Genomic DNA, 11033 nt, shown 5'->3' on the forward strand with positions numbered 1-11033 from the left:
TGTTTTCACATCCTTGGCAACTCAGTCACCTCCTTCATTCACTCATGCTGCTGGTTGAAGAGCAGCTCCCGGGGAGCAGTGACCTCTAGGCAATGTCCTTCTGCCAGGCAGTCCTACCTGGCACATTTCTGAACCTGTGTGGGTTTTCACAGCATAGCCTTGGTGGCAGTACTTAGTTGTTTGGTTTTACTTCTGCTTTGCTTCTTATCTGCATTTTTAATGATGAGTTATTAGCAATATTTCCAGCAGGTTGGAATAGGGGCACTAATTGCTACTCCAGGGCAGGAAAGTGGTCCCCTGCCAGCAGACAGCTGAGTTGGTTACATTGCAGTGTCTTGAATTTAATGTCAAGAGAATTTTCGTAGACTCAGAATGGTTTGGATTGAAAAGGACCTTGAAGATCATCTAGTTCCAATCCCCTCTGCCATGGGCAGGGACACCTTCCACAAGACTAGGTTGTTCATGGCCTCATCCAACCTATCCTTGAACACTATCAGGGAGGGGACATCCACAACCTGCCTGGGCAATCTGTGCCAGTGTCTCCCCACCCTCACTGTAAAGAATTTTACCCCAAACTGTACCTACAATAAGCACTCTGTGCAGTTGGGGATATCTTATCCCTTTCTCTGCCTTGTTCTTTGTGTTTAACTTTCCCTATGTCATATGCTGAAGCTCTGAGTCTATTTTTGCCAAACATCAGAGTTTTCTTGGGCAAGTCTATGAATCACAGACAGTTCCTCAGCTAGCATTTAGGTAAGACCAGGGCTGTCAGCCTTGATGGCACTGTTGTACAGGTAATAAGCAGCTTCATTCAGAGAACCGAGCTGCTTTTATCTCCAGCGACACTGAAAGATGCACAGCTGGTTTTTGAAACGAGCAGAGCATGAAGTCTCCAGTCCCCTACTATCTCTATTTGCATTCACTGTCCATAACTGCCATGTGTTGCTTTCAGCAGATACCTACAGACCCCTGGCAGGCTTACAGAGCACAAGTAGGACAATGGAAAACAGACATTAGGTTTTCTGTATGTGCTAGTGGATCCAGGACAGTCTCATGCATCCACAGCTGACACACGTCCTTAAAGCTCCACGTGTGCATATTTATTAACAGCAGTGCACAAAGACAGGCTGCAAAACCTCCGAGTTCTGACTAGCATCATCAACAAAAGGAAAACTTAAGCAGATCATGGAATCATCCAAATCCTCACTGGTTTCGTTTGCATCCTGAAGTGCAAAGTCCCGCTTCGGGAGGCACTACGTTTAAACCTGGGGAGTCGTTATTAAGTTATCATTAGGTTGCTGCCTAATTAATTTAAAGCATAAGCACACGCAGGGAGATTACCCCAGGGCATTGCTGAACTGGGGTAAGAAAAACCTCCCACTTTGGACTAGGGCAATCTTCTATCGCTCCATTCCTTTTTTTCTTGGCTTGTACGTGGCTTAAAGGAAATCTCCCGGGTGACCGAGTGAGGCAAAGCAATTGCGCCAGGGGCTCCTTCTTTCCAAAGTGCGGGAGCGATCGGCTCCCACTGCAACTGCGGAGGCAAAAGAATGCCTCCCGACCATCCCAAACTTCCCAGGGATGCCTGTGCCGGGCGGTGCGGTCGAGCTGCTCCGGGCAGCGCCCAGGCCCGTCAGCACCCTGCGGGGACGGGACAGGAGGGGACGCGCCCCAGGACAGCACCTGCCTGCCCCCCACCCCGGCACCTCACCCTCTCCCTCGCCTCCCGGAGCCGGCCCAGCGCGCTCATGCTTGGCTGTGGCGGCCGCCGGGAGAGGCGACCCGGCGCATCCCTCGGCCCGTACAGCATCCCTGGGCCGCTCCGGCAGCGCATCCCCGGGCCGCTCCCGGCAGCACAACCCCTGCCGCGCCGAGCCGCTCTGGCAGCGCCGCTCCCGGCAGCGCATCCCGCGGCTGCCCGGCGTTCCCGGTGGCCGGAGCTCCCTCCCGCGAATTCGGCGCCGCGCCGGCCGCCGGTGGCGGTCTGGAGCAGCAAAGCAGACAGGCGCCCGTCGCTTCTCGCCGCCGTTAAAACGAAAGGGGGAAGAAGCGCAGGGGGAAGGGGGCCGTGCGGCGACTTACGCCCGAGCTTTGGGGAAGCCCATTGACAGGAGGATCTCCAGCGACGAGCCATGTTTGATGGTCCCCGCGCGGTGCTGCCGGTTCCGCCGGGGGATGACTTTGCTGTACAGCTCCTCTTTGGCAGCCATGGCGTGCGGTGCGGGCTGCCCGCGCTGGGCCATCACGCAGCCATCGCCGCCCGCGCAGGGCCATGCACTCCCGCAGCGCCCAGCGCCCCGCCGGGGGCCGCGGCCGGGCCCTGCCTCCCTCCCCGCTCCGCGCCCAGCCCAGCCCAGCCGCTCGGCCCCCGCCGCCGCCACACGTGCGCGCCCCACGCAGCCCCACGCCGGCACCGGAGCGGCGAGGAGCAGCCGCCCGCCCCCGTGCTTAGAGCCGCCTCCGGGCGGGCGGGGGCAGCCTCGGCCCCACTCCGGCCCCCCGAGGGGTTGCGGCGCCCACCCGCTGCCGGCGCTACTCTGGGGCTGAGCCGCGGAGCGAAGCAAGGGACGGGGGCTGCACGGAGCGAGGGCTGGGGATGTGCGGAGTGAGAGACGGCGATGCGCGGGGCAGGGCCGCTGCTGGAGCGGATGGGAGAAGCGAAGGCGTGCTTTAGGAAGCTGATACAACAGCACAGGCGAATATTTGTTCTAATGCCTTTTTTTTTTTTTCCCGTTGGAAGAAAAGCTTGGTGAAATATGGTTCAAACTACACAGGGGACAGAGCAGAAGGCTGGCTGGGTACTCTGCGTGACAGTGCTGGGACTTCAGGGGCTCTCTCCATCACTTGACGTTGCTTTGGTTTGGTAGCGCTAGTGGTTAATCCAGACGTAGTTGGATGCTCCAACATTTCCACTTCGTTGGCGGGTTCCAGCATCCTCCTCAGCCCTCTCCAGGCTGTCACTCGGAATATGGGCCTCAGAGCATGTCAGCTCCAGGGCAGTCCCTGTCCCTCCCAGTGTTAGGTCTACTGTGACACAGAGTTCTGCTCCTCTCCTTGCTCCCACGCAGAAGCTGCATGTTCCTACGGGGTGGGTGGAACAAATATTGCTGCTTTCTTCCCAGTCATATTTCAGTTCAGTCTTCAGTTTTGTACCTTCGAGGTGTAAGCCAAGGGGTGTATTTGTGACAACAGGCATCCTTCTTCCTCTTTGTTGGTTTGTTTGGCTTTGGTTTTCTTTTTTGGGCGTTTTGTTTGGTTGGGTTGGTTTGGATTTTTTGGTTTGGTTTTGGTTGGTTGGGGTTTTTTGTTTGGTTGGGTTTGTTTGGTGTTACATGGTTTGGGTTGGTTTTTTTTTTTCCCTCTAAGGCCCTCCTGTTCTCTCCTTCACTACACACTCCATAGCCTCCCTGCTTTCCCCTTTTAAAGACAAGACAGCACTACAGATCTTCCCAGAGCAGGCTCAGCTCCAGGGCTATAGAGAACAGCATGAAACTACAACCCTGGAAAGAAATAAGAACCATTAGGAAGGGTTTTCAAAGGTACAGTAGTTTATGTTGGAGAAGGAAAGCAGTGTTGAATCTGTCACTACACTTACTAGCACTAGAGAAATCAAACAGACCATTTCCACTTTTGTTGTCTCAGCGAAGCCAGAGAAGGGGAAAGCTCCCAACTCTCTGCTCCTTCCCCTCCCATGCCAGTTTGTGTTCTGCTGCTTTATCCAGAGGTGCAGAGAGAAAGGACCACATGCCACAGTCGGTACTCCCATGCCACACTGGGGGCTGTGTTCCCACCAGGACAACAGGCCAGCAAGTCATCCTCACACTGCCTGAACTAACAAGCACCAGGAAAATTAAAGCTCCAGAAAGACATTGCACAAAGCACTGCTTGTTCGTTTCTGGAAGTCACTTTCAACCCCTTTGATGTTGCTGAGGCACTGATTCTTTTTGTTTACCCCCACTCTTAATTGGCAAGTCCTTCATTAAAGTCAGTGTGTGAAACCAAGAAGCATCTAATCATGGATTTCAGGCATGGCAGATATTTTGCAGCTGGGAAATTGAGATCAGGCACCTAAGCTCTTCCATTTTAGTGAAGGAAGAGAGTTAAAGATCATTGTTAATAATATTTGTGCTGAAATGTGTTGCCAGAGCCTCCACAAGTGTTTATCTCTGATGAACTCATCCCCAGCCATGCCAGCAGCACCACAAAGGCACAGCCAGTTGTGGAGCTGTGAAAGGACAAGATGAAAATCCCAAATGGGCACTGAACCCTACCCTCCCACCTCCCTAACAGGCACTGCAGGCAATTCCCAGGAGAATCTGATCAATGTACAGGGATTTGCAGCCAGCAGAAATCCATGAGGATTGGTTGTGTTTTGACTTCACTCGATATGCTTCACTCATGCATGGATTTTTGCTCCAGCTGTATTACTCAATCAGGAAATGACAATAAAAATGTAATTTGCTATGGAAGTAGCTTCCAGGGACTTTGCCCAGATGAGAATCTCTTTCCTCTAAGCTGTGACAGATTCATAGCATCCATTAAAAAAGAGGAAGAAAAAGAATCCACATTGTAGAAGTTATAATATTGAAGTTCTGTTGGTTGGATGAATTGCTGCAACTAACTCCACTGGAAGCAGCAAAGATGTTAGAGTGAACAAGAAGGAACACAAATGAGATGTTACATATCCAGGGAGGGAGGGGATTGTTTCAAACTGCCCCACTAAACAGTGAGTGGGAGTGTTGCTATATGCTTCAATAGGAAGAGGTCAGGCTCTGAAGGAATTTGAGCCAAATTTAGTCATCTTCCCTGCCTGATGCGACCTCCTCTCATTTGCATGCAAAGGGTTGAGTCTAACAATGGCAGCAGGCTGAAATAAACCAGCACAACAGCAGGAAACAGAATAAGGAGCTTGCTTTCCTCCTTCCTAACCTCCCTCCCTTAAAAACAAAACCAGGGAGGGCAGATTCTTTCAGAAAGTCCTTGTTTAAGGCTCTGCTATTTGAATTATTACCAATTGAAATGAATTATTTGCCCTGGGGAGGGGCAGGGAAAGGGAAAGGAACAGGATGTGGAGCTCTTCCTGGGCCAGCACCTCTTCTATAGGAGCAGCAAGGCAAAGACTGTCCCTTCTGCCTCTTGTCTCCAGTGTCCCATAGGCAGGGACACCTCCCACTAGAGCAGATCCCTCAAGGCCTCATACAACTTGGCTTTGGACACCTCCAGGGAGGTTGTGGAGCACAGAAGCACCAAATGTGATCGAAGATCACAACCTCCCTGAGCAACCTGTGCCAGTGTCTCACCACTCTCATTGCAAAGAACTTCCTAGCATCTACTTTGAATCTCCCCTCTTGAAGCATGATTCCCATGCTTCAACCCTTTTCCATACACACTTATTCCACAAGGCAGCTTCAGGTCCACCAGCAGATGGGAGGAAGGCTTCTCCCTTACCTTGCTTTGGCAAGTCCATCCTTCACTTGTTTGCCTGCACGTCGAAGTGTCAACAAGCCTTTGGGTCTGAGCATCAGAATGTGCTGAGTAATTAAAGCTGAGTCCATCCTCAGCACTTTTCCCTCTCTTCTTCTTTTTGTTTCTCTTCTGGTCTCCTCAGTTCCCAAACAGCAAGGGTGGTGATTTATCACTGAGAAAAAATGGAACAGCTGCCCCACACTTGATTCAAAGGAGTATGCAAACTGAGCTAAAAATATGTATTAATCAGAGTTTTTACAGAGCTAAACCCAAAGAATCTTCAGCAAACTTCAACCCTTTTCCTGTGCTGTTGATAATTGCTCTGTGTGCTGCTTTTTGTGACTGCTTGGGTTTTCTGTTATAACATCCATCTGAGCATGTTTGGAACAACTGCTGAGCCTTAGTGGAAGTGGAAGGGCAACATTCCTGAGAGCAGCTTAATGTTAAAGCCTGAAACACCTTTATCTGGATATTTTACCTGTTTGGGCTTTGATAATTGAGCTGGAATGAGCATTTCTTTGTGGTTTTGTTCCACAGGGATGGTTTCCTTCCTTTGCTAAGCATCCATCTGCATAGGTACTTACATGAGCCTCCTCTTCTCTCATCACTGCAATATTTGAGTCCCTGCAGAGTATTCAAAAATAGAAAGAGCATCTGGTTTATAGGAGAACAAGGTTCTCTGCTTTGTCCAGGAGGCTGTGAAAGGACTTTCTCGCCTTTCACTGTATCTACCTCACCTCAAACCTCCGTCATGAGGTTTGGGCTCAGGGAGGATTCATTGGGGCTGCAGAGCACTCCCTAAAGACCAGGGAGTTTTTGTATCCATCTTCAGCTTTTATTGCCTTGAGGCTCTAACACCAAACTCTGCTACAAATGTGGAGATATGGAGGTGGATTTGGACCCAGGGCTGGCCACAGCACTATTGGCTTTGTTAGAGAGCAGCTGTGGCTTAGGCTTGCAGGATCCAAGCTGGTCATAGGCACAGGAGAATTTGCTTTCATAGCTTGGATTTCCTTCAAAATTGGAGTGTATTTTTCTCCTTGCAGACAGGAATTCATCACAATCTCTTTATTTGTGCATAGAGCTGTGGAGTCAAGCAGGACCATCAGATATCTCAAGAGGCAAAGTGTCCTTCAGGTATTTCACTTTGAGAGGAGAGGGTAGGAGATGGCATCTGGTGCAGCTTGCCTAACTTCCAAGCCCTGGAAATAAAATAACACATGTATTTTTAAATGCTCTGAGCTATTCTTGGTTAGAAGGCAAGGAATGTTCCTGTTTGAGGAAGGAGTCCTAACTTTCTTGCTAGGAGATGATTTACTGTGCCAACCCTTCTCTGGAACCCAGTTCTTTCAGTTCATTGGCCCCACGGAGTGAGGATACTCAGGGTACATGAGAGCAGAATTCACCTGCTGGGAGGGATGGCAGCTTCCTTTGGCAGTCTTAGCAAAATGACCTTTTGTGGGTCACTGAAAAATGAACAAACCACAGAAGGTGCAATGCAAAGATGGAGTTTACCTTCTCTTACCCTGTCCACCCCTGCATCCTTGCCCATACTCAGCAAAGAGCTGCGTGTTTTGAGCTTCTCCCTACAGAGCTGCTTGCTGCAGCAGTGCAGCTGGCCAGAGGGAAGTGAGGGTGCAGTGTGCTTGCAGCCCCTCTTCAGTCACATAGGTAGCACTTTCAAAGGGAACTGAAGCTGCCAGTGCGTGGTAGTGAGTTCACAGCATTTCCCTGGTATGAAATCCACTGAATCTGGCCTCAAGAAGCATGGTTAGCTAAGTCCTGCCATGGTCTGCTTACTGTAATCCTGGCCTCTGTAAGGGGAAGAACAGTTGAGCAAACAAGATGAATAGACTCCCAACTTCTAGCCCATGTGCAAGAAACATCTTGAGCATTGGCTATCTTATCTGTTGGATTTAGTCTCTGTTTCTGCTACGCTTGTATGAATCTGGTGTCTTTGGATGATTATTTATTTGCCTGGGAACTAGCCAAGAAATAACAAGATACAATAGAGAGCTGCTGGGATTTCCCCAACTCCCACACACAGTAAAATATGCTGATCTGCAGGAGCTTGTACAAAGTCTGCAGCTTTTCTGCAAAGGCCTTTTTTTTCTGACTTTTGCTTTTGTTGTAATGATTATGTTTGGTTGTGATTTCTTTAGCCGCATTCTCGTCTCCTGAATGGGACTATTGTTAGAGGGATACATTTGTTGGGTATAATGTTGAAAGAAAGGAAGGGAAGGAGGTGTTTATGGTCACTTGAACTCTTCCTAATTGTCTTGTAGAGTTGTTGGAAAAGAGGTGAAGATTGGTCATTTGGTTTTGTCTCCCAGGGAGGCAATAAGGAACTAAAAGCAGTGGAGGGGAATTTTTTTTCCATGTGAGGGTGACAGAACTTTGGAGCAGGCTGCCCAAGGGGATCGTGGAGTCTCCCTCTCTGGAGATATTCAAAACCTGCCTGGATGTGTTCCTGTGTGATCATAGAATCAAGCAGTTTGGAAGAGACCTCCAAGTTCAGCCAGTCCAACCTAGCACCCAGCCCTATCCAGTCAACCAGACCATGGCACTAAGTGCCCCAGCCAGGCTTGACTTCAACACCTCCAGCCACAGCCACTCCACCACCTCCCTGGGCAGCCCATTCCGATGCCAATCACTCTCTCTGACAACAACTTCCTCCTAAAATCCAGTCTGAACCTGCCCTGGCACAGCTTGAGACTGTGTCCCCTTGTTCTGTCCCTGGGTGCCTGGCAGCAGAGCCCAACCCCATCTGGCTACAGCCTCCCTGCAGGTAGTTGTAAACAGCAATGAGCTCTGCCCTGAGCCTTCTCTTCTCCAGACTAAACACCCCCAGCTCCCTCAGTCTCTCTCACAGGGCTGTGCTCCAGGCCCCTCACCAGCTTCGTTGCTCTTCTCTGAACATGTTCCAGTATCTCAACAGCTCTCCTGCTCTGGCAGTGGGATTGGACTGGGTGATCTTTTGAGGTCCTTTCAAGGCCCTGACATTCTGTGATTCTGTGAGTGACACTAAAGATTGATTTGATTCCTTTTCTCATTTTTCTTTAGCTTTTTTTAACTTTGCTAGTATCACAGAATCATTTTGGTTGGAGAAGACCTCACAGATCAGATTTACACTCTTCTCACTTGCTCCCTGGGATAGGACAAGGAGCAATGGGTGTAAGCTGCAGCAAAAGAGGTTCCACCTCAACACAAGGGGGAACTTCTTGACTGGAAGGATCCCAGAGCCCTGGCACAGGCTGCCCAGAGAGGCTGTGGAGTCTCCTCTGGAGACTTTCAAGGCCTGTCTGGATGTGTTCCTGTGTGATCTGTGTTAGATAGAATTGTCCTGCTCTAGCAGGGGGGTTGGACTCGATGGTCTCCTTGGGTCCCTTCCAACACTTAACATCCTGTGCGCCTGTGATCATCAAGTCCTAAGACCACTACGGCCATTAAACCATGTCCACACAAAGTGGAGCCTCTGTTTGGATACAGAGTGGAGAAGAGAGTGAAAGAGCTTACAAGCAAAAGTGAAAATGATTGGTGAAGTTTCCCAAAGTTCATTGAAACAGAAATAATAGAAGTGCAATAAAGCAGGATAAGCAAATTCAGGAGGAAAAAAATCTGACTAATGTAGTCATCAAACATACTTAGGAGCATAAAAGAGCAATTTTTAACCATTTATGGTAATAATTTAAACTGGAAATCCTCTTTCACTGGCAGAGGAGGGTTTACTTTCCATGTAGGTGTAGGTGCATTACAGCTCCTTAAGGAAGTATCTGCAATGGACATACAGGAGAGGAACTTAAAGATGTCATTTCAATATGAATGAACAGCATCCAACATCCTGCTTCAGCTGCAAGTGCTTGCAATTTATTTCCTATTTAGATCTTCATTATCCCAGTGGCTAAAAGCTAGAGGCTGTGCTCTGCAGATTCAATTCCACCCTGTGTGGCTCCACGTGTAACTCTTTGCAGTCACTTACTTGAAATGTCGCAATCAGAGCATACATTTCCACGGTGCTTTGATTTCAGCTGTCTGCCTTTGACTGAACCTTGCAGCAAATTAAATATGCTTAGTCAAAACTCTAATCTCTGCTAATAACACTTAGCATAAACCTTGCTCCTGTCATCCACAAGAAAAAGAGTCATTGAGATTTACTGGGTGAGGCTGCAGTCCTAGGAGGCTACACATATGTTTAACTTCACCCAGCGCTGCCTCCTTGTACTCCCAGCAATCAGATGAAGTCCATGCATCAATGTCTGCTGGGTTGGGGCCCAAGGTAAGCCTTGATGCCCTGCTCAACACATCACCTAAAAATAGATGTGTTGTTTTGTCTCTGCTTTGTAGTTTTGTTTGTTCTCCCCTGCTGGTCTGAAGTAGCTTGCAGTTGTGTGATCCTACTTGTGTTTCTTGTTAGGATTTTGAGGGGTAAACAAAAGAAGGCAAGCAAACAAGGAAAGAAAGGAGTTCCTGTTTGCAAATCATTTCCCATCTGTTTCTCATTCCATTTGACTCCAGGGAACATTTCCACACTGTATACCTCTCTTTTTTAAAGAGCACAAAGTCTGGATGAAGGCTTTGAGCTTCCTAATTCTGACCTGGACTCCTATTTCACTTGAACCCTTGTAGATGGTCCTTAGTCCTGCAGGAATCCTTGGTGTTATGCTGAGGTAGAAGTAAGCCCAGGGTCATTCAGGGCATGGTTTAATGGCTCTGGTTGATGGTCAGATTTGATGATCCTGGAGGTCTTTTCCAAATGAAACAATTCTGTGATTCTATGGATTGCAACAGCAATATGGATTCTATGGCCACAGCCTCCTCCAGCCTGGCCTTAAACACCTCCAGCCATGGGGCTTCAACCACCTTCCTGGGCAACCCATTCCAGCCTCTCACCACTCTCATGCTCAACAACTTCCTCCTCATGTCCAGGCTGAATCTTCCCACCTCCAGCTTTGTTCCATCCCCTCTTGTCCTGTCACTCCCTGAGAGCCTAAAAAGTCCCTCCCCAGCTTTTTTTGGAGGCCCCCTTCAGATCCTGGAAAGCCACAAGAAGGTCACCTGGGAGCCTCCTCTTCTCCAGACTGAACAGCCCCAACTCTTTCAGTCTGTGCTCACAGCAGAGCTGCTGCAGCCTCTCAGCATCCTCCTGGCCCTGCTCTGGAGATGTGCTACTTCAGAAAAAAACCCATAGTAATGAAGCCTGAAAACATTTTATCCTCTGAGAAAGGATCTTTGGAGAGCTGCTAGGGGGTCCTGAAGTAGAGCTGTCCTTTGGGCTTTCTGGAAATGCAAAGGGATCCTGCAAAAATCCTCGTTGCAACCTAACCCTCATTTTTGAAAGAGGGCTTTGTTTGACACAGGGATTTTGAATCACTCTGTAGCATCACTAAGGTGGAGAATTGTTGTGGCTGTGTTCAAAGTACAGTCTGGAAGCTCATTATCTGCATTAAATCTGGTAGGATTTCCTGTATTGACCTCTGAAATACTGAATAGAGAGTCCTGTGTGGCCGGATCCAAATTCCTGCCCTGGGGTTTGGTAGCATTGTCTCTGTAGAGGCAGCATTCTGTCA

General features: G+C 49.1%; 1 protein-coding gene across 2 annotated transcripts in view; it reads right to left on the minus strand.

The window, feature by feature from the left end:
* Nucleotides 1–2356, minus strand: part of UBASH3B (ubiquitin associated and SH3 domain containing B) — an 83730-nt gene extending 81374 nt beyond the window's left edge. The window contains exon 1 of one of the 2 annotated variants that reach the window (XM_064173241.1): nucleotides 2083–2356. In XM_064173241.1, the coding sequence (XP_064029311.1) occupies nucleotides 2083–2243 (161 nt within the window). In that variant the 5' untranslated portion in view covers nucleotides 2244–2356. The remainder of the gene's footprint in view (nucleotides 1–2082) is intronic. The other variant, XM_064173242.1, reaches the window with a different exon arrangement.
* Between the last annotated feature and the right edge of the window lie 8677 nt (nucleotides 2357–11033).

Source organism: Pogoniulus pusillus, chromosome 38 (genome assembly GCF_015220805.1).
Source record: "Pogoniulus pusillus isolate bPogPus1 chromosome 38, bPogPus1.pri, whole genome shotgun sequence".
Lineage (NCBI taxonomy): Eukaryota > Metazoa > Chordata > Aves > Piciformes > Lybiidae > Pogoniulus > Pogoniulus pusillus.